We start from the raw sequence: 23,096 nt of genomic DNA, 5'->3' as shown, positions 1-23,096 counted from the left end.
ATACAAAAATTAGCTGGGCATGGTAGCAGGCGCCTGTAATCCCAGCTGCTCAGGAGGCTGAGGCAGGAGAATCGCTTGAACCCAGGAGGTGGAGGTTACAGTGAGCCGAAATCACGCCACTGCAAACTCCAGCCTAGGCGACAGAGTGAGGCTCTGTCTCAAAAAAAATAAAAAATAAATAAAAAATAAAAAATAAAAAGCACCGTACACTCTGGAAATGGAAATTATCCTTCCATAAGCCTGACTCCTCAAAACAGAAAAAAAAAACTCAACTCCAAAACTCAACGGCAACACCCCAGCTGCTGTGTAACCAGCTGGGAGCTTCAGAACGAGGTCCAAGCCCAGCAGGTGCTCATGGAGCCCCAGCCCAGCTCACACACTTACACTGAGAAAAGAGGGCTTCTAATGAATTTGGAATGAAGGGACATGCACACACTATTAATCTTAAAGCAAGTATATTAAGCCAGAAGAAAATACACCTGCAAAACTTACACAATACCAATCTCATAACAATGAAGCAAAGAGATAACAAAGGTAGGACGTGTGGTCACCAGGCCAATCCGGGGCTGCTCTGGGCCGGCCCTCCAGCCAACACCCTGGACAGTTCAGGGGAGGCTTCTCCGCTCCATTCCAGGGCTGGTCTTGGAGGCACCCAGAGCCAGGCGACACTGAGTGGACAGGCCCTGTTAACTGCTGGGTGCAGCCAGAGACTCCAGGGGCTGTGAACTTCAATACTGAGGTTCCACATATTTTTCCTCTTTTTAAATAGAAGAGCAAAATAGCCTTGACTCAATAAGTGGTTTTTTTTTTTTTTTTTTTTTTTTGGCCCTCATTATTACATTCTCTTTTTTCTTCTTTTTCTTTTTTTTGTTTTTTGTTTTTTGTTTTTGACATGGAGTCTCACTCTGTCCCCCAGACTGGAGTGCTATGGCATGATCTTGGCTCACTGCGACCGACCTCTACCTCCTGGGTTCAAGTGATTCTCCTGCCACCTGCCTCGGCCTCCCAAAGTGCTGGGATTACAGGCGTGAGCCACCACACCCGGTCTACATTCTCTTTATCGTAGATAAGGAATGAAAAACTAGGCCGGGTGTGGTGTCTCACACCTGTAACCCCAGCACTTTGGGAGGCTGAGGCAGGTAGATCACGCAGTCAGGAGTTCGAGACCAGCCTGGCTGACATGGTGAAACCCTGTTTCAACTAAAGATACAAAAATTAGCTGGGCGTGGTGGCGTGTGCCTGTAATCCCAGCTGCTCCGGAGGCTGAGGCAGGAGAATCACTTGAACCTGGGAGGTGGAGGTTGAGGTGAGTTGAGATTGCACCAGCCTGGGTGAAAAGGAGAGACTCCATCTCAAAAAAACAGACAAAAAAAAAAAAAAGAAAAGAAAAACTCAACCTAGTAAACCAAAACAAATTTTCTAATCATTTAAGAATAAACCATAATCAACAGAATATCTGCAGTAACACAGGACACTGGTGGCAATTATGAGACAAATGCTCTTGGCCTAGGAGACAGTGACGAGGGGGCCCCGTCATGCCAGGGGAAGGCGACGAGGGGGGCCCCATCACCCCAGGGGACGGCGACGAGGGTGTCATTGCCACTGGTGAAAGACTCACCTGCAGGGAGAAGGTCAGGGCCAGGTCTGTCTCCACTTGTCCACTGGGGGGCAGCACAATTTCATGGGACCGCAGGATCCGTTTGGAGCCCTGTGATTAAGCAAGACCTGTTCTAGTTCAAAGGACTGCATCTCAGAAGGAAACAAGGCAAAGATGCCATGACTCCTGCACCTAAAACTGGCAGGATTGCAGCCCTGCAGTCTGGGGGGTGGTAGGCGCAGGCTGGGATAATTCTCAGAGATGCCCCGGCATCTTTCCCAAGAAGCTTAAAAACATCGAAACCCTTCGGCCCACAGGTTCCACCTCCAGGAACCTGCCCTAAGACATGAGAGAGAAGCCAAGAGTGGTTCCTGCTAAAGTTAACGCGATCACAAAACAGACTCCACGATCGGATGCAGCAGCACCTGACTGCGCTGCCCAAGTCTGCCTGGCAGAACAAATCTGGGAGGCACCAAGCCTCTTCTGGTTTTGGTTTGGAGAGACAGGTCTTGCTGTGTTGCTCAGGCTGGACTTGAGCTCCTGGGCTCAAGCAATCCTCCTGCCTCAGCCTCTTAAGTAGCTCAGCCTACAGGCGTGTGCCCCCATGCTTCGCTTAAAGCATTTTTTTATTTTTTATTTTTTTTGAGACAGGGTCTCACTCTGTCACCCAGGCTGTAGTGCAGTGGCTCTGTCTCAACTCACTACAGCCTTGACCTCCCAGACTCAGGCAATCCTCCAGCCTCAGCCTTCCTAGTACCTGGGACTACAGGCATGTACCACCACAAAAACAAAAAAAAAATACAACAATTTTGGTATTTTGTTAAGAGACAAGGATTAGTCATGTTGCCCAGACTGGTCTCCAACTCCTGAGCTCAAGCAATCCACCCTCCTCGGCCTCTCAAAGTGCTGGGATTACAAGCATGAGCCACCGTGCCCAGCCTAAAGCATTTTCCAAAAAGAAGAATGATCAGGGCTGACTGGTCCTCTCATAGAATAAAATATACAGAGATACGATACTTAAAATATGGAGAAGCTGTCACAAAAAGAAGAATAGTAGAAGCCTAGATGTAGGTGCAGGAAATGCATGACCACCTGAAAACACAGTTTATACCCAGTGAGCTTCAGGCCAGCAGGAGACATCATACACACCTATGCTAAATGGATAACGAGTCATTTGGATGAAAGGCAACAGGACCCCAACAGCAAACTTTATATCAAAATAGATTCCTAATGGGTTGAACGTGCTTATTGCACTGTTGTTTTACATGGGACCATCCCAATAAGGATGAGCTCGGAGACCTCGTGCTCTGAGAAACAAGCAGTCACTGTGGGGTCCCAGGCACGAGGTTCCCAGAGGCCGGCGCGCAGGCCACAGTGGATAAGAGGTGCCCGGTGGCTGGAGGGCGAGAGGTCCAGGACAGACAACGGGATCCCGGGGACAGCCCAGGTTCGGGTGGGAGCAGCAGGGCCTCAGGACAGGTGCGGGTGGCCCGCATGGCCATATTCGGGTTCCATGAGACGCCCGTCAGGGGCTCTGGTCCTACCCTTGCACTGGGGCCTCAGGTGCAGTGCGGCAAGGGGCAGCGCGGCTCTCCTTGGCCAGCCTCCTGTCCCCTCTCCTCTCCCCAGGTGCTCCTGCGTTGTGGTCTGGGCTCTCCCTCCTCTTCCCCTAGACCCTTCAGAGATGTTTCCCCGCAAATGTGCTCTGTATCGGGTCCCTCTTAGCATCCCCCCTCAGAGGACCTGCAGGGACCCAGCTGTGTCAGGAAAAGGACAGCATGTGCCGCCAGCCAGGGAGGCGAAGGTGCACACCAGAGAAGGCTGAGGGGCAGGTGGGGCTGCGGGGCCAGGCTGGCTGCTTCCCCCACAGCGGCCTGGGTGGAGTGGACACCACAAGAGAAGCGGGCGAGGAGCTGGGGGTGATCAAGGGAGGCCAAGGGCCACGTGGCTGCTGAGCTGGGGTGGCAGGGAGGGCATGGGCAGCCAGTCCATGGGGTACACAGAGGGGCTGGAGAGGTGGGGCTTGAGGGGCCCCGGGGCCAAGCTCTCAGTCAGGACACAGGCTGGGGCAGGACCAGAGACAGGCAGAGGGAGGAATGGGGCCAAGGAATAGGGTCAGTGTGGGGTAGGGCCCCATGCCAGAGGTTAGAGGTCTATCCCAAGGAAGGGGCAGGCCCTGGGCCAGGCATGGGGAAGACACCAGCACGGCCCCTGTGCAACAGCTACTTGTTCAAAGCCTTCAAGAGGTCACAGGACCCACTAGGGTCAGGAGAGAGGCCCTGGCACCTGGGGCTGGGAGTTCTGGCGAGGCCCTCACCTCCCAGAGTGCCCTCCACCTCACAGAAAGTGGGCAGGAAGTGGGTGCTGAGAGCAGCGGGGAAGCCCTGGCTCCAGGTGCTTGGGGCCCGTCCATCACTGTGAGGTGACTCGTGGGAACCTCTGCCCTCCATGCATGTGACTTCCACATCCCAGAAGGCCGGGCCTGCCTCCCTTGTGCGGGACAGGACTGGACCCAGGAGCATCCTGTCATTCCCAAGTCCCGGAGATGGCATGGGCTGCCCGCTGTTTTGGCGCAGGGCCCCACACTGGCGCACTGCCTGACTTGTCTCCCAGGCACATGGAAAGCCTACACAGCACCCAGCCACGGCCAGGGGCGCAAGGGGCCTCACCTGCATCTTGACGGCAATCACCACGGAGATCAGCTCCTTCTCCAGCTCCTTGAAGACCACCAGCTTCTTCAGAGTCAGGCTGCACAACCTGCAAGGCAACACACAGCTCAGCCTCGGGGCTCCGTCCTCTCCTCAGAAGGTGGCCCTGCGCCGTCCCAACACTGCGTCACCCCGGGAGCCTGCACCCCAGGGTGCAGGGCAGGGTATGACTGCCTGGGCAGCCCCAGGACCTCACAGAGCTCCCTATGACTGCCTGGGCGGCCCCAGGACATCACGGGGCTCCAAGACATCACCCCGGCTGTCCCTGCACGTGGTGGGTGCCCCTCAGCATCCATTGGCTGCCAGGCCAGAGGTCTCATCTCCTGAAGGCCCCTGAGGGTTAGCCTCCCTCCCATGGAACTCACTCAGTGTGGGCCTGTGGACAGGCAGGTAGGAGGGATGATGGGCCACAAAGAGAAGATCTGAGAGTCCTGAGAAAGCTCCCAGTTGTGAGAACACAGGCCTCCCCTCTCCCACGGCCCTATCCAGCCCCAGGCTCAGCCTCCCCCAGTCCTGCCACCCCAGGCCCCCCTGCCCATGGCTGGGATACGCTTTCCCCCAACCTTCCTTCTGTTCATTTCACCTCCACCATTCTGTCCTGAGGCCACAGGAGTCCTGGAGACACCAGGGACAGTCTGAAGGACACACCCACAGTGACCAGGGCTCTGTCCCTGGGGAGTGGAAGGGTATAGACCCAACCCTCCACTCTGCCTAGTGGTGCCCCGTGTGAACATGCATCTCCCCAGGGCATCTGCCGTACACACGCCAGGGCCCCAAATCCATCCAGTAAAGATACCCAAACCACCACCCCCCCGCCTGAAGGTGTGTGGGTGCAACGCCCGCACTGGCAAGCTTTCCAGAAACTTTGGCACAGCTCTCTTTGAAGCCTGGCTCATTTTTCTTCTTGCTCAGGGCAGCGGAAGGGTGAAGGCACCACCGTCCAGACAGGGATGGCACTGCCTGCCCCGCCTGGCTTCAGGCTCCAAGACCAACAAGCTCTGAGTAGCTGTGCCTGTGCTGAGGACACTTTCCCTTGGGGACGTCTGGACTTGTGGCACCCACCTCCTGGGCTGGTGCTTGGCCCTCAAAGTATGAATGTAAAACACCAGAACAGGCACCGGACACAGCTAGGCCATGGAACGCAGCCACCCACAGTGGCTGCCACGTGCTTCCGTCTCCACCCCTGGGCATCGGGTGTGGACATGGCGGTGGGAAGGCAGGCCCTTCTGGCACACATCCCTGCACCCAGCAGCGGGAGCACTGGCTGGATACAGCCTGTGTATGACTGCCTGGGCGGCCACAGGACGTCACGGGGCTTCCTGAGCACCTGTCAACCCATTTGTAAATTGGAGACCGCGGAGACCCCACTCCCATCCTGGCTGCTCAGGTGATGATGGCGATACCATCTACACTCCACTGAGCTGAGAGAAGTCAAGGGGCAGACACCAGAGCTCCCTGGGTGGGACGCGCCTGACTCGACAGCAGGGCAGCAGGTGGCAGGTGCAATGGGGACAGCGGACGGTGAGCTGTGGGGGAGCCATGCAGGCGGGGGTGGGGAAGACATGCGGGCAGGCGGTGGGGGAGCCGTGCAGGCAGTGGGGAGCAGTGGTGCGGGCAGGGGTAAGGGAGCCGTGCAGGCAGGGCCACAGGGCGCTCTCCGCAGACAGAGCTGCAGACGCTAGCAGGGCCTGATGGCCACCAAAGTCACCAGCCGGGCTGTGTGATTCTGCATGGGACCAAGTCATGCACAGGGCGGCCTGTTCCAAACAAGATCGGGTCAGTGTAGCTCATAGAGCACAGGACTGACCCAGAAACGAGTCTGCTTTCCAACACCGGGAGACGGACCTACCCAGGTCAGATGTTTTATTTTTCTGAGTCCCAAGTTAGATGTTTTTAAGTCCAGCTTTTTAGGTAAGCAGGCATGGAGCTTAAACAATGAGCGTGAAGAGCCTGTCTACTACAGACAGCGCTGTCAGAGTCCTTCAAGTCATTTTCGAGCTGCAGTCAGACCGTCCACTGTCGCCCGTCAGTGTCTGTGTGCACAAGGTGTACTACGAGGCCACCAGTGAGCTTTAAAGTCATTCTCATACTCAGTACATCACAAAATAAGTCAGGCATTAACTCAGTCTCCTAGGACTTGGCAGAGGCACTCAACGGCCTGGCCTGAGGGGGCACTCCTCCAGCAGGGACCCTCGCCCTGGCTCCACCCCACTCCATTGGGGCTGCCCAGATTCCCACAGACTCTCTCTTACTGAACAAAATGCAAGAGGAAAAAAGAGAGGGGAGACAGACTAAGCGAGAGCTGATATGAACCAAGACAGACCATATGCTGGGTCACACCACAAATCCTTCACAAACACAAAAGAACTGATACCATGCAAAGAACACGTTCTCTGACCAAAATGGCGTTAGACTAGCAATCTATCACAGAATGATGGTGGGGAAATTCACCACTGCTTGGGAAACTGAAAAACATGGCCCTCAGTAACCTATGGATCAAAGCAAGTCTCAGGAAATCAGAGAACACTCTGAATGGCATGGAAATGAAAACGTAGCATGTCAAATCTGCCAGGTGCAGCTAAAGCAGTGCTGAACGGAGAATTTATAGCATTAAGTGCTTATGTCAGAAAAGAAAAAAGATTCAAATACACAATCTAAAGATTCCTTTTTTTTTTCCCTGAGACGGAGTCTCGCTCTGCCGCCCAGGCTGGAGTGCAGTGGCACGATCTCGGCTCACTACGAGCTCCGCCTCCCGGGTTCACGCCATTCTGCTGCCTCAGCCTCCTGAGTAGCTGGGACTACAGGCACCCACCACCACGCCTGGCTAATTTTTTGTATTTTTAGTAGAGACGGGGTTTCACCATGTTAGCCAGGATGGTCTCAATCTCCTGACCTTGTGATCCACCCGCCTCGGCCTCCCAAAGTGCTGGGATTACAGGCGTGAGCCACCGCGCCCGGCCAGATTCCATCTTTTTTGAGATGGAGTCTCGCTGTGTCTCCATCTCCAGGCTGGAGTGCAGAGGCACAATCTCAGCTCACTGCAACCTCCACCTCCCAGGTTCAAGCAATTACAGGCACGTACTACCATGCCCAGCTAATTTTTTATATTTTTGGTAGAGACAGGATTTCACCATGTTGGCCAGGCTGGTCTCGAACTCCTGACCTCAGGTGATCCACCCACCTCAGCCTCCCAAAGTGCTGGGATTACTGAGCCACTGCGCCCAGCCCTAAGGTTCCATCTTAAGAAACTAGAAGAGCATATTAAACCCCAAGTAAGCAAAAGGAAGGACATTATAATGATAAAGAGGAACAACTAAACTGAAAATAGATAAACAATTAATAAAATAAAACCATGCTAGTTCTTTGGGAAGATGAATAAAATTCATAATACCTCTACCCAAACAAAGAAGAAAGTAGACAAAAGTTGCCATTATCAGAAGTACAAGAAGGAAAGAACAATAGACCTTACAGACTACTGGAAAATACTATGAACAACTTCATGAATAAAAATTTGACTACTTTGATAAAATGTACCAATTTTCATTTCCCTAGAAAGCCACAAACTACTAAAACTTACCATGATGAAACAGATAGCTGGTATACTCCTATACCTATTAAATAAATTCAATTAATAGTTTAAAAATTTCTGGGCTGGGCGCAGTGGCTCACACCTGTAATCCCAGCACTTTAGGAGGCCAAGGTGGGTGGATCACTTGAGGTCGGGAGTTCGAGACCAGCCTGGCCAACATGGTGAAACCCCGTCTCTACTAAAAATACAAAATTAGACAGGCATGGTGGCGCATGCCTGTAATCCTAACTACTCAGGAGGCAGAGGCAGGAGAATCGCTTGAACCGGGGAGGCAGAGGTTGTAGTGAGCCGAGATTGTACCACTGCACTCCAGTTTGGGGGACAGAGTGAGACTCTGTCTCAAAAATAAATTAATTAATAATTAATTAAATCTTCCAAAAAAAAAAAAACCTCCAGGCAAATTCAACCATGTATTAAAAGTAGAGGCAGGGCAGGGTGGCTCATGCCTATAATCCCAGCACTTTGGGAAGCTGAGGTGGGTGGATCACTTGAGCCCAGGAGTTTGAGATCAGCCAGGGTACACAGGGAGACCCTGTTTCTACAAAAAATACAAAAATTAGCCAAGTACGGCAGCACACATCTGCAGTCTCAGCTACAGGTTATCTAGGCCTGGTCTCGAACTCCTGGCCTCGAGTGATCTCCCCACCTCGGCCTCCCAAAGTGCTGGGATTACAGGTATGAGCCACCACGCCCGGCCGCAGATCACATATTTGACAAAAATTTTATCCAGAATATGTAAATATATGAACTCTCAGAACTCAACAATATGAAAACAAACAACCTAGTAAAAAGTGAGAAAATGAGTGGGCATGGTCACGGGCGCCTGTAATCCCAGCTACTCCAGAGGCTGAGGCAGGGGAATTGCTTGAACCAGGGAGGTGAAGGTTGCAGTGAGCTGAGGTCGCGCCACTGCACTCCAGCCTGGTTGACAGAGCAAGACTCCATCTCATAAAAAAAAAAGTAAGCAAAATATTTGAACAGACGTTTCACTAGAAAAGATACATTGATAGCAAATAAACACATGAAAAGATGCTCAAAACTATTAGTTATTACAGAAACGCAAATTAAAACCAAAGGAGATACCAACTACACCTATTAGAATGGCTTAAAACACACAAAAGATAAAAAAGCTAATACCAAGTGCTGGCGAGGAGGCAAAACCACGGGGACTTCCACACACTCTGAACGCGCAGAACGCCACACAGCAGTCACTGGAAAGTCGTTTGGCAGCTTCTTACAAAGTTAAACACACAGGACCCAGCAATCCTACCCCTTGGAACTGGGCCAAGGGAAATAAAAGCATGCGTCCCTACAAAGATCTGTAATGCAGAGATCTCTAACAGCAGTTCTATTCATAACTGCCACCCACTGCAAACCCAGATGTCCTTCACGCAAAGACAAGGACATTTTGGCACACCGTGCAACGGAATACGACTCAGCAACAACTAGGAATGGATCATTGACACACAATAGGATGGATCTCAAAGGCATCGTGCTGAGTGAGAGATGCCTGTGTCGAGAGCTCACACACCATTTTTGTCCATCTCTATGGCACTCTGGAAAAGGCAGAGCTGGAGGGACAAGGCCTGGTCAGTAGGGCGGGTGGCTGCTGGGGACTGGGTGGCTGCTGGGGACTGTTCTGGGTGGACTGCCCCGTGTTCTGTGCCTGGTTGTGTGGTGGATGTTAAGCTCAGAGCTGCATACGAAAAAAGGCGTGAGGGGTGAACCTTTACCATAACAATACTGTCTTTTTTTTTTTTAGACAGAGTCTTGCTCTGTTGCCCAGGCTGGAGTGCAGTGGTGTGATCTTGGCTCACTGCAGCCTCTGCCTCCCGGGTTCAAGCAATTCACCTACCTCAGCCTTCTGAGTAGCTGGGACTACAGGCGTGCACCACCATGCTCAGCTATTTTTTTGTATTTTTACTAGAGACGGGGTTTCACCATGTTGGCCAGGCTGGTTTTGAACTCCTGATCTCAAGTGATCTACCCACCTCGGCCTCCCAAAGCGCTAGGATTCCAGGCATGAGCCACTGCACCTGGTCTACCAGATGATACTTTCAAAGTTTTTGTTTTATTAAAGACTGCCACAAGACATATATCGACCAATTGCAAACCAGAAGCTCTACTGTGGCTGGGCACAATCACACATGTAATCCCAGCACTTTGGGAGGCCAAGGCAGGTAGATCACTTGAGGCCAGGAGTTCGAGACCAGCCTGGCCAACATGGCGAAACCCTGTCTCTATAAAAAAATACAAAAATTAGCTGGACGTGGTGGGGTGCACCTGCAGTCCCAGCTACTTGGGAGGCTGAGGTGGGAGAATCACCTGAGCCCAGGAGTTGGAGGCTGCAGTGAGCTGTGATCGCACCACTGTACTCCAGCCTGGGTGACAGGGGACCCTGTCACACACACACATACACACACACAGAGGCAGCAGCCTGGATCCTGCTGTGGGTGAACTAATTGTAAACAAACAAATCCATGAGAGGTATTTGGGGGCAGTGGGCAGGGTACTGCAAGACTTCCCTTCCTCACCACTCAGGCTTCCACATCTTTGTGTCTAGAAGCTCACACTCCTTACATTTGTTTGACCAGCGCTCACCATCTATGCAGCACAGCCCAGTGCCCCCACCCCAAGATTCCTGTCACAAAAACAGCAGGCTATGGCTCCCCATCCCTAGGGAGGGGCTTCTCTCTGCACACTTGGAAGGAGAAAGTCGCAGCTCATGGTCCTGCAGTAGACAGATCCTGCCCAAGGGGGACGTGGTTGCCCCTCTCAGGCCTGTCTCTGCTGTCACTACACACAGCTACAGCCACCGTGCAAACACTGAAAGAATAAAAAGCTCCAGCCTGGGCAACACGGCAAGACTCCGTCTCTAAAACATAAATAAATAAAATAAGGAATAAAAAGAATCATTTGCATTCAGAAACTGTGCAGATAAACAAAACATGTTATTTGCTTATTATACACTGTTGGTTCTGAGAGTGAGGCCGAAAGGTTTGCCTAGGCCAGGTGCACCACACTTGGCCCTGAGAAAACCATAACAAAGACACCAGAAAACCTACAGAGGACGATTCATCACCAGTCTGCCACTGTGTTCAGGACACCTTGCAGCTGTAATAGATTCATCAGCAACGAAAGTAAAGCAAAGCGTATTTTAAAAACAACTCAATATAAAACAAAATCACAGTGACAGGTGGAAACTCAATGCTCACATCCGAGACACATTTTGAATACCCGCAGTGTTCTCTCTTTCCTCTTCTACTGTGTCTGCTCGAAATAGGAGAATAAAAGAGCCAACACGAATCCGAATCCTAGAGAAGAGGCTTCTGTTTTGTTTTCTGACAGAGAGAAGTGAGAGGCATACAGGAAAAGTTCAGATACACAAAACCCACAGGCCTCCAACAAGAATGAGCAAATGTTCTCCACATTTGGGATCTGTTTAAAGAAATAAAGGGGCCCGACCACAGAAACGCACTGTGTGCTCTCCATGCCAGCCCTGTTTCTTCCCCTCTGCAGGCACTGCAGGCCTCGGGAGTGTGTCTCTCTATGCGTGGCCGAGACGGCCAGCCGTCTCCAAGCTCTGTTCTCCAGCCCCCTGCCCCTTGGTAGCGAGCCTCCCCATGCTAGCTGGGTGACGGCTGCCTGGCCAGAGAGAAGGCAAGGGTGCTGAGCAAGCAGCCCCGTCAGGGACCCTGAGCAGAGGCAGCAGGCTCACCCAGGGCAGCAGGCTCTGCCCGCTCCTTTCACCCTGGCTGCAAGGGCAGGTCCCAGACAGCCACCACGGACCCAGAGGCAGAAGCCAAGCCAAAGACAGATGTCCCTGGCCAGCCCTGGACCACGGACACCTGCACCACTCCACAGGCAGCAGGAAGCACCAGCTCAGCCAGCCCTTCATTCCTGGCTCTGGTGCAGAAAAGTCACCTGTGCTCTAGACCAGAGGTCCCTAAGCCCCAGGACGGGTTCCTGGCCTGTCAGGAACTGGCCGCACAGCAGGAGATGAGCACCAGGGAGCGAGCATCCCCACCTGAGCTCCGCCTTCTGTCAGTCGGTGGGGCGTCAGGTGTCACAGGAGAACCCTGCTGGAACTGTACATGAGAGGGATCTAGGCTGCACACTCCTACGAGAATCCGATGCCTGATGATTGGCGGTGGGACCGTTTCACTGGAAACCACTCCCATCACCGTCTGTGGAAAACTCTTCCACAAAACCAGTCCCTGTTGGCAAAAATGGGGACCGCTGCTTTAACCCATCCCACTCCCCGCTTTGTTCCTTCCTCTTTTTCACAATGAGATTATTCATCCATTTGGAGGTGTTGTGTGTGTGTTGTGAGTGATTGCATTTTATTTCCTACATGAATGTTCAATTATCACCAAACCATTTCCCTAAAAGCATATCCTTTCCTCACGGATGAATGAGGCCATTTCTGAAGCACACCATGATAGTGTTTCTGCTGGTACATTCCATAGTCATTGTTTACACTTTTGCCAATTCCATATTGTTTTAACTAGCATAACTAATTTAAATAAATTTGTATCTGCTAAGGGTAATTACTCCTTCTTAGCCAGACGCAGTGGCTCACACTTGTAATCTCAACACTTTGGGAGGCCAAGGCGGGTGGATCACCTGAGCCCAGGAGTTCAAGACCAGCCTGGGCAACATGGTGAAGCCCTATCCCTACAAAAAATACAAACATTGGCTGGATGTGGTGGCTCATGCCTGTTATCCTGGGACTTTGGGATGCTGAGGTGGGCAGATCACCTGAGGTCAGGAGTTTGAAACCAGCCTGGCCTACATGGTGAAACCCCTCTCTACTAAAAATACAAAATTAGCCGGGCGTGTTTGCTACTTTATTAAGCTTTTCCAATCAGCTTCTGGCTTTTGTTAATATTCAGTTAAGACTTGTTCTTTGTTATCTCCATTCCTTTTTTTTTTTAATAGAGACAGAATATTGCTCTCTCACCCAGGCTAGAGTGCAGTGGTGCAATCACAGCTCATGGCAGCCTTGAACCCCTGTGCTCAGGAGATCCTCTCCCTTTGGCCTCCCAAAGTGCTAGGATTACAGGCATGAGCCACCACACCTGGCCCTGCTGGTCTGTTCTTCTTTTTCTTCTTCTTCTTCTTCTTCTTTTTTCTTTGGAGATGGAGTTTTGCTCTTGTCGCCCAGGCTGGAGTGCAGTGGCACGATCCTGGCTCACTGCAACCTCTGCTTCCCGTGTTCAAGCCATTCTTCTGCCTCAGCCTCCCAAGTAGCTAGGACTACAGGTTCACACCACCACACCCAGCTAATTTTTGTATTTTCAGTAGAGATAGGGTTTTCCCATGTTGGCCAGGCTGGTCTCGAACTCCTGACCTCAAGTGGTCCCCCAACCTTGGCCTCCCACAGTGCTAGGGTTACAAGCATGAGCCACCACACCCAGCCCTGCTGGTCTTTTCGAAGCACCTGGTCTCGCTCTATGAGTGGCAGTGGAACAGCATCCTCCACTTTCCATCTTTGGCAGTATTCAATTAGCTACAGGAACCACCATAAACATCAACGGGCCAAAGTGACAGCCACGGGTCCCCAGGAACTTGCAGAGCAGGGGCTGAGGAGCACCTCTGAAGTCAGCCTGGGTTGGTCAACAAAGTCACAGAGGTGCCCTCGGCCCCGATGCCTGGACACCTGCAGTCAGTTGAAGGCAGGCGTGAGCACCTCTGGTTGTGGGGCCAGGCTCAGAGAGGAGAGCAGCTGGGCGGGTGGAAGGAGGGGAGAGAGTAGGAAGACAGGGAGGCAGGAGGGAGGAAGAAGAGCGGGGAGATGGCACAATGAAGCCAGGGAATTCCAAGGGCCTTCAACAGACACCAGGACCTCTGCTGGCTCGCCACTCTAGAGCTGTCCTTTCCTGGCGGATGCCTGGGGACCCAGTGGCATGGGGCACTGCTAGGCCTGGGCACCCGAAGTCAGGGGTTAGTCATGCAGGAGGTCACAGGCACATGGTCACAGTCAGGGTGGATGGACACCTGGCCCTGGGGCAGATGACCTGGGAATGGGAGGTGAGGGTGGGCAGGGCACCTCCCTCCAGGGTCACTCTGAAAACCCAGCAAGGGTCACACTGGTCCTGGAGGACCCAGAATCCTGCACGGCCCCCAGGGGCCTGGGGTGAGCGAGCTGTGGCAGGTCAGTAGGTCAGGGGAGGCCCAAGGGACAAGGTGGGAAAGGAGAGACAGCAAAGGACAAACACCCCTGGGAATGCCCCATCCCTGCCCCCATCGGCAGGGACTTCCGGGAGAAGGCAGGCACCACAGCCCAGCACCCCAGTTTTTATGAGTTACAGAACAAGTGACATTTCAGGAAGGTCAGAGAAACCTGACTCAGCAGAAAGTGCCCATGTGCGTGCCCTGCAAGGCATTTCCCTGTCAGCTGGAAGGAAAGTAGCCAACACTCTCCAGGGCTGAGCAGAGCCCCAGTTCCACGCAGCCCACAGCAGGCAGAAGGGGAGGCTGGAAGTCCTCCGCAGGTCACTCCCCCTCCTCCTCCAGGAAACCGGGGCCAGCGCCAGGCCCCAGTCCAAGAACAGACCCCTCAGCCACCAGCCTGAGACGGGGGCAGGGCAGGCCCTCCGTGGGCGAGGAGGCCAGAGACAGCGCAGCCCAGCAGTAGGCGCTCTGGGAGACTGAAAGCCCCACCCACCCACTCCTGCGTGTGATGCACACCAGAGACTGGAGGTGGCCCTGCTGCCCCTAGGGGTGCACATGTCGGGGCTGAGGCAGGCACCTGCGTCCCTATGTCCCAACGGAGCAAGGGTGGGTACCCCTTCAAACCACTGACTTCTGGAAGCCTGAGCTAGGACTCTGCATCAGGCCCCCCAGTTTTGTTCAGAGGCACAGAGACCGTGGCCCAGGGGTGGGACAGGCTTTCAGGGGCAGGTCTGGAGAGGCTCCCATCTCAGGGGCTCGGGGGGGTCCTGGGATTTGGAGACTACTTCCCATTTTGAACAGAAATCCAAAAGGCGAGAGGCCTGAGCTCCTCCCAGGGTTGCCACCCAAGCCCAGCTAGGCATAGCAACGGGCTCAGCCAGCCCCAACTCTGGAGATGAACACGGGTGCACCCCCTGGCTTTGGGATTTAACTGTTTTTTTTTCTGGTAGGAAGGTAAACGGCGAGAGCCTTATTTTGGACAACAGCTTGACGATGTCTATTCCTCTTTTTTATTGTGGTAAATATATATAACGTAAAACTTGCCATTTGAACCATTTTTCAGCGTACAGGTCAGTGGCACTAAGTGCGTGGACGCCGTCGTGCAGCCCTCACCGCCATCCAGCTCGAGAACTCTCTTCACCTTGTACAACTGAAACTACCCATCCTACCCCGACTCTCCATTCCCACCTTCTCTGGCCCCTGGCACTCACCATGCTGCACCATCCTACCTTCTGTCCCCATGAATGCAACGACTCTAGGGACCTGGCACTAATGGGATTGTACAGTGCATGTCCTCCTGTGACGGGCTGATTCCACTCAGCACAACATACTCGAGGCCCGTCCACGCTGCAGCCTCTGTTTCCTTCCTTTTCAGGGCTAAGTAATATTCCACAGGGTGGAGGTCACACTGTGCCGAGGGTGAGTGACGCTCTGTGGTGTGGAGGTCACACTGTGCTGACTGAGGGTGAGTGAAGCTCTGTGGTGTGGAGGGTCACACTGTGCCGAGGGTGAGTGATGGCCTGTGGTGTGGAAGGACACACTGTGCCGAGGGTGAGTGACGCTCTGTGGTGTGGAGGGTCACACTGTGCTGACTGAGGGTGAGTGAAGCTCTGTGGTGTGGAGGGTCACACTGTGCCAAGGGTGAGTGATGCTCTGTGGGGTGGAGGGTCACACTGTGCTGACTGAGGGTGAGTGACGCTCTGTGGTGTGGAGGGTCACACTGTGCCGAGGGTGAGTGATGCTCTGTGGGGTGGAGGGACACACTGTGCCGAGGGTGAGTGACGCTCTGTGGTGTGGAGGTCACACTGTGCCGAGGGTGAGTGACGCTCTGTGGTGTGGAGGGACACACTGTGCTGACTGAGGGTGAGTGACGCTCTGTGGTGTGGAGGGACACACTGTGCCGAGGGTGAGTGACGCTCTGTGGTGTGGAGGGTCACGCTGCGCCGAGGGTGAGTGATGCTCTGTGGGGTGGAGGGACACACTGTGCCGAGGGTGAGTGACGCTCTGTGGGGTGGAGGGACACACTGTGCCGAGGGTGAGTGACGCTCTGTGGGGTGGAGGGTCACACTGTGCTGACTGAGGGTGAGTGACGCTCTGTGGTGTGGAGGGTCACACTGTGTGGAGGGTGAGTGATGCTCTGTGGTGTGGAGGGACACACTGTGCTGACTGAGGGTGAGTGACGCTCTGTGGTGTGGAGGGTCACACTGTGTGGAGGGTGAGTGATGCTCTGTGGTGTGGAGGGACACACTGTGCTGACTGAGGGTGAGTGACGCTCTGTGGTGTGGAGGGTCACACTGTGTGGAGGGTGAGTGACGCTCTGTGGGGTGGAGGGACACATTGTGCTGAAGGTGAGTGATGCTCTGTGGTGTGGAGGGACACACTGTGCCGAGGGTGAGTGACGCTCTGTGGTGTGGAGGGACACACTGTGCCGAGGGTGAGTGATGCTCTGTGGGGTGGAGGGACACACTGCGCCGAGGGCGAGTGACGCTCTGTGGGGTGGAGGGACACACTGTGTGGAAGGTGAGTGATGCTCTGTGGTGTGGAGGGTCACACTGTGCCGAGGGTGAGTGATGCTCTGTGGGGTGGAGGGACACACTGTGCTGACTGAGGGTGAGTGACGCTCTGTGGTGTGGAGGGTCACACTGCGCCGAGGGTGAGTGATGCTCTGTGGGGTGGAGGGACACATTGTGCCGAAGGTGAGTGACGCTCTGTGGTGTGGAGGGACACATTGTGCTGAAGGTGAGTGATGCTCTGTGGTGTGGAGGTCACACTGTGCCGAGGGTGACTGACGCTCTGTGGGGTGGAGGGACACACTGCGCCGAGGGTGAGTGACGCTCTGTGGGGTGGAGGGACACACTGCGCCGAGGGTGAGTGATGCTCTGTGGGGTGGAGGGACACACTGTGTGGAGGGTGAGTGATGCTCTGTGGTGTGGAGGGTCACACTGTGCCGAGGGTGAGTGACGCTCTGTGGGGTGGAGGGACACATTGTGCTGAAGGTGAGTGATGCTCTGTGGGGTGGAGGGACACACTGTGTGGAGGGTGAGTGATGCTCTGTGGTGTGGAGGGACACACTGTGCCGAGGGTGAGTGACGCTCTGTGGTGTGGAGGGACACACTGCGCCGAGGGTGAGTGACGCTCTGTGGGGTGGAGGGTCACACTGTGTGGAGGGTGAGTGATGCTCTGTGGTGTGGAGGGACACACTGTGCCGAGGGTGAGTGACGCTCTGTGGTGTGGAGGGACACACTGTGTGGAGGGTGAGTGATGCTCTGTGGTGTGGAGGGACACACTGTGCTGACTGAGGGTGAGTGACGCTCTGTGGTGTGGAGGGTCACACTGCGCCGAGGGTGAGTGATGCTCTGTGGGGTGGAGGGACACATTGTGCCGAAGGTGAGTGACGCTCTGTGGTGTGGAGGGACACATTGTGCTGAAGGTGAGTGATGCTCTGTGGTGTGGAGGTCACACTGTGCCGAGGGTGACTGACGCTCTGTGGGGTGGAGGGACACACTGCGCCGAGGGTGAGTGACGCTCTGTGGGGTGGAGGGACACACTGCGCCGAGGGTGAGTGATGCTCTGTGGGGTGGAGGGACACACTGTGTGGAGGGTGAGTGATGCTCTGTGGTGTGGAGGGACACACTGTGCCGAGGGTGAGTGACGCTCTGTGGTGTGGAGGTCACACTGTGTGGAGGGTGAGTGATGCTCTGTGGTGTGGAGGGACACACTGCGCCGAGGGTGAGTGACGCTCTGTGGGGTGGAGGGTCACACTGTGTGGAGGGTGAGTGATGCTCTGTGGTGTGGAGGGACACACTGTGCCGAGGGTGAGTGATGCTCTGTGGTGTGGAGGGACACACTGTGCCGAGGGTGAGTGACGCTCTGTGGTGTGGAGGGACACACTGTGCCGAGGGTGAGTGATGCTCTGTGGTGTGGAGGGACACACTGTGCCGAGGGTGAGTGATGCTCTGTGGTGTGGAGGGTCACACTGTGCCGACTTGTTCGTCCAAGGATGGACACGGGCTGCGTCCATCTCTCAGCCACCGTGAGTAAGGCTGCTGCGAACACAAGGTGCAGCTCTCCCCTGGAGGCCCCGCTTCAGTGCTCCTGGGTTCTACTGAGAAGCGGAACTGCTGGGTCACACGGGAACTCTGACGGGAACTCTGTGTCTCATTTTCCGAGGGGCTGCCGTCCTGTCCCCTGCAACAGCTGCACCACGCTACATTCCCAGCAGCCGTGCACAGGGACCGGCTTTCACTCTGATTAACACTTCTACGAGGAGGCCCTCCCCACAGGGGCCTCCCACAAGCAGGGTCCACAACCCCAGGAAGGCAGGCCAGACTCACCCACCAGCACACTCTGACCCTGCTGGAGTGCGGATGGGTGTGACTTCATTCATTCATTCACTGAGCCCCTCTGGGAGGCATCATCCTGCCGCCTGCCCCAGCCCTGTCCTCACTCGCTCCTGCATGGACTCTGGTCACCTGAGGACCCTGCCCTCCAGACAGCGGCGTGAACCAAGATCTCTTCTGTCCAGCCACTCGCCATCACTGCTGGGCTGCATCCTGTGCTTGGCTCAAGGCCTCCTCGAGAGGCTGCGTGGCCAACTCTGTGGCCCTGGCATGCAGCCACGCCACTCCCGAGGACAGCACAGAACCCAAGCAGGACAAGGGAGCACTTCACGGATTTCTGAGAAACGCACCAGCACCCGGCTGGCCCTCGAGGCGCATGTCAACCCCACCACTTTCCTCCAGGCAGGCATGGGGGTGGGCGCGCACAGAGCACAGATGGTTAAGACCCGAGGCAGCTGGTCCCAAACCTGCTGACTGTGTTTTGTTGTAAGGGAAAACTGAGGAGCTTTTGTCTCCAAGAGCTGCCCCCTTGGTGCGGTCGCAAGCCTGCCCGCGTGGGAGCTGGGGCCCTGTGGCGGCAGCTGGCCACACGCACTCCATGCCCTGCTGCCCCTGGGCAGAGGAATGTCACAGGCTGGTGCCCCAAGTGCTCAGCCCACGCCCTGCCATCCCCAGGCTCCAGGTGCCTGCACGGCCATCCTTGCAGCCGGGCCCCAGGGCACCGCCGTCCTCACGGAGAGTTCCACGGGGCTCTCTGCCGCTGCACCACCAGCACTTACCACCCAGCCCGTCCCAAGAGTCACCCAGGCGGCCCGGGGTAGCTGCCAGCTCTTGCTAGCCTCACTCAGCTTTCTCCGATGTCCAGCCTTATCTGGACATGGCTGCTCCCTGCTAATGAGGACAGAAGGTCAGGGTGCCTTCTCAGTGTCGCCGCCGGCCAGCGGTCAGGGCGAAGGTGGCTGCTGTGGAGCGAGAGGTTCAGGCTCAGTCAGGTGCCTGGTGGACGGACTGCACCAAGGGCTGGGACTACTGGGTCTCCAAGCCTCGGCCCAATGAGGGGTCGCCTCAGCAGAGGCCAGCCCTGTGCATGAGGGAGGGTGAAGAGGTGGTCCCCACCTGCCGCAGAATAGGGGAGGGAATGTGATGGTACTGGAGTCAGCGCATCACAGCCACACCAGACGCCAGCCAGAGCGTCGTAGCCACACCAGCCTCCAGCTACATCAGGCACTGGCCTAGGGGGGCCGAGCTGAGCCTAGGGTGCCCCTGGACGCACCACGGCTCCAGGAACAGCATCTGCCCCACAGCAGAGAGGCCTCCAAGGTGGCTGTGAGGACAATGCTGCAAACGCACGTCCGGCCCTCAGCGCTGGGCTCCACCATGCCACGCGTTCCAGCCAGCCTGTGGCAAGGCTGGGAGCTGCCGGCCATTGTCCAAGCTGGGTCCAGCCATCAGGAGACCCTGTCCTCAGACCTGCTGAGCCTGTACTTCTGCCTCAGTCACCCAAAGGCCCAGGGGCCATTCCCTGTTCCTCCACCTCCAGCCCAGCAGTCCCAGGCACAGGTATGCAGGTGTACAGTGTGCCTCACCAACAGCTGGAGGGGAACCTCACCCCCACGGAGGGGGGCCCCTCCCAGCTCTGTTCCCACCTCTCATACTGTGCACACACGCCCAAGGCTGCCAGACCAGAGGGGCTCTGGGAAGGGATTCCACAGCTCCCTCCAGAGTGCACACTCTGAGCTGCACCCCATCTGGGTCCATGCTGAGTGACTTGCGTGGCCATGTGCACCTGTGAGCATGACCACAAGCCTGGGCTAACTCAGCTGTGGGCACGGAGCACACACGGGGCCTCAGGTGGAGAACTACGCAGACACTGGGCCTCAGGTGAAGCTCCACGCCCACACTGGGCCTCAGGTGTAGCACTACGCACACACTGACACTGGCCCTCAGGTGGAGCTCTACACCCACACTGGCCCTCAGGTGTAGCACTATGCACACACTGGCCCTCAAGTGGAGCTCTATGCACACACTGGGCCTCAGGTGGACTACGTAGACCCTGGCCCTCAGATATAGCACTACGCAGACTCTGGCCCTCAAGTGGAGAACTACGCACACACTGGCCCTCAGGTGTAGCACTACACACACACTGGGCCTCAGGTGGAGCTCTATGCACACTGACACGGGGCCTCAGGTGGAGAACTACGCCCACACTGGCCCTCAGGTGGAGCTCTATGCAGACACTGGGCCTCAGGTGGAGCTCTATGTAGACAGAGGGAAGAGGGTGAGGCCCTGCACATACGTTCTGCTGCTCAGGATGGAGCCAGGTCTGGTCTGCATCAGCCTCAAGGTGGAAACAGCTCTCCCCTTCCCATGCCTTCCTGGCCAGGCTGCCCTGGGGTCAGGTGGGATCTGTGGGCTGACCCACTCGGCTGGCTGGTGCTGCCTCTGCAGCCAGGGCCCACTCCCTTGGCCCTAGAGCCTGGCAAGAAGAGGTGTCAGGGGAAGGCAGACAGACGGGTCCAGTGCAGGAGGAGACGGGCTGAGCAGGTGGGGGCCGCTGCCTGTGGGCAGCTGCGCAGGGGAAGTCAGGCAAGGTTCTGAACGAGACAGGGCATCGTGGATCCAGGCCCGGGCCCCCGACACCCCACGACCACCCCCAGGCTGGACACTCCACACGGCCCCAGGCAGGAAGGGACCTGACAGGTGTCTTCCAGCAGGAATGGGCCCTGCCCAGCAAGGGCGTTTCTGTGCAGGGGCTATTTTAGCACAGACGAGGCACAGGCAGGTGCTTGTGACAGCTGGGGAAGCTCCCAGAACCCCCTCTGGGAAGGCCTGTGGGCCAGGCCTCGCACTGCAGGCCTCCGGGCCAAGCCCCTGTCCTGGGCAGCCCTGCCATGGGCCACAGGCTGTGACTCTCAGTGAGGAGGGTGAGAGGCCAGGCCGGTCACCAGCCCTGGGTCTGCCTGGACCTTTGCGCTGCTTTGCCAAAACCTCCTACCTCCTCCCTCCCCAATGGCCCATGTGGCAAAGGGTGAAGGGTGGGCCTGCAAGAAGGTGTTCCAGGTTTTGGCACTTTCAGTGCTCAGCTTTCCTCAGTGGCCACCGCAAGCCCAACGGGTCCCAGGAACATCCCCAGACTGCATGTCACTGGGCCCAGCAAGGCCAGGTCACACAAGCCAGCACCCCAGGGGGCAGCCAGAACCTTCTGCCGAGACACTGTGCCCCCAGTAGGACAGGACGGCCAGGGACAGGCTTCCAGGAGAGTCTGTACAGCGCCCCAGGACTGGCCAGCCTGTGCTGCAAACAACTAACACGGCAGCAGCACTGTGGGAATGCCTGCAACAGGGCAGCTTCCCAGTGTAGTGTCCCCGCCTGGGGCAGGCCAGGGGAAGGCAGAACCAGCACCTGCTCCGCACAGGGCACGGATGTGGGCAGGAGGATGACTCCAGCTGCTGGGTGAAGAGAGGGAACCAGGAGCACCTGCAGCAAGAGGTGGTGGGGACTGGCGGGGAACAGGGCCAGGGTGTGTGTGCGCGTGCACGGTGCATGGGTGTGTGCACGTGTGTATGTGCATGAGTGTGCATCTGTCTCTCTCTCTCTCACAACCCATACCAGTTGGTCTACATGGGCCCAGGCCCGGTCTGCATCCATCCCCAGGGGCCCAGTACACGCTCCACAGAGAGGAGAAACCATGATGCAGCCCACGGGAGCAGAACCCAGGGTGGAGACAGAGCACAGACTGAGCACCCCCACAAAAACGTGGGGGAACGATGGCGGTGGGGGCATGAGATTGTCTCAGATTTCTTCTCTGCCCCACATCAAGAGGATGCACTTAGGACCAACTTCTTGTTTAGGAATCAAGGCTGCTCCCCTCCAGGGAATCTCAGTGTGAAACCTACTGGCCCTTGGGGGCAGGAGAGGGACCAGAGGATGGAACTGCTGTCCCGCGGGGGACTCAGACCTCAGAATCCACCTCCTGGGCTCCAGCTCTGTGGACTGCCCACGAGAGGACCAGGCAGAGGCCCGGGACCCGGGCTGTGGCCTCGCAGAGAAGCATGCAGTGCCTGAGGAGGGAGTTCCCACCTGGGAAGAAGTGGGTCAGACACAAAACCTTCCCAACTCAGCCCCAGGCACCGAGCCCCACCTCACTGCCTGTGCCCTCAGCTGTCACAGGCTCAGGGGAGGATCAGCACAGCTTCCCATGGGGGTTCTCACAAACCCAACTGCTTCCTGTGTGGTCTCAGCCCTGGAGGTGGTCGGCCACACAGGCACACCCTGAACATGGCCGAGGGGGCTACCTGCTCCTCTCACTCCCCGCTGATATCACGGGCACCAGGCAAAACCCCCGTGCTCCGTGCTGTGGGTCTGGGACTAGTCGGCAACATGTCTCAACACAGCCCACAGAGGAGAGGACCACTGTGCTTCCCGGGCCAGGGAGGGGCTGGGAGGGGCTCCCACGGAAGGAGAAGCAGGTGCGGAGGCACATGCAGCACCGCCTCGAGGCGTAGGACAGTGACCCAGCAGCTTCCACCCAAGGAAGGAGATGCAACGTCTGACTGAGGATTCTTCCAAAACAAGAAGAGAGATGCTTGCATTCAGCGACTCCCAAGGAGGCTCAAAAGCAATGCTAATAACAAATCTTGCTTAGGAATCAAGGCTTCTCCCCTCCAGGGAATCTCAGGAAGGTG

General features: G+C 56.0%; 1 protein-coding gene across 6 annotated transcripts in view; it reads right to left on the bottom strand.

The window, feature by feature from the left end:
• Window positions 1-23,096, bottom strand: part of PACS2 (phosphofurin acidic cluster sorting protein 2) — an 82,275-nt gene that overhangs the window by 41,087 nt on the left and 18,092 nt on the right. For all 6 annotated transcript variants that reach the window (XM_007988042.3, XM_007988046.3, XM_007988047.3 and 3 more), the window contains exons 2-3: window positions 4,267-4,354; window positions 1,619-1,708 (exon numbers count right to left, since the gene is read on the bottom strand). In XM_007988042.3, the coding sequence (XP_007986233.3) occupies window positions 1,619-1,708; window positions 4,267-4,354 (178 nt within the window). The remainder of the gene's footprint in view (window positions 1-1,618; window positions 1,709-4,266; window positions 4,355-23,096) is intronic.

This window comes from Chlorocebus sabaeus, chromosome 24 (genome assembly GCF_047675955.1).
Source record: "Chlorocebus sabaeus isolate Y175 chromosome 24, mChlSab1.0.hap1, whole genome shotgun sequence".
In the NCBI taxonomy this organism is placed as follows: Eukaryota; Metazoa; Chordata; class Mammalia; order Primates; family Cercopithecidae; genus Chlorocebus; species Chlorocebus sabaeus.
The sequence above is the reverse complement of the archived record's forward strand: the minus strand, read 5'-3'. Positions and strand labels throughout refer to the sequence as shown.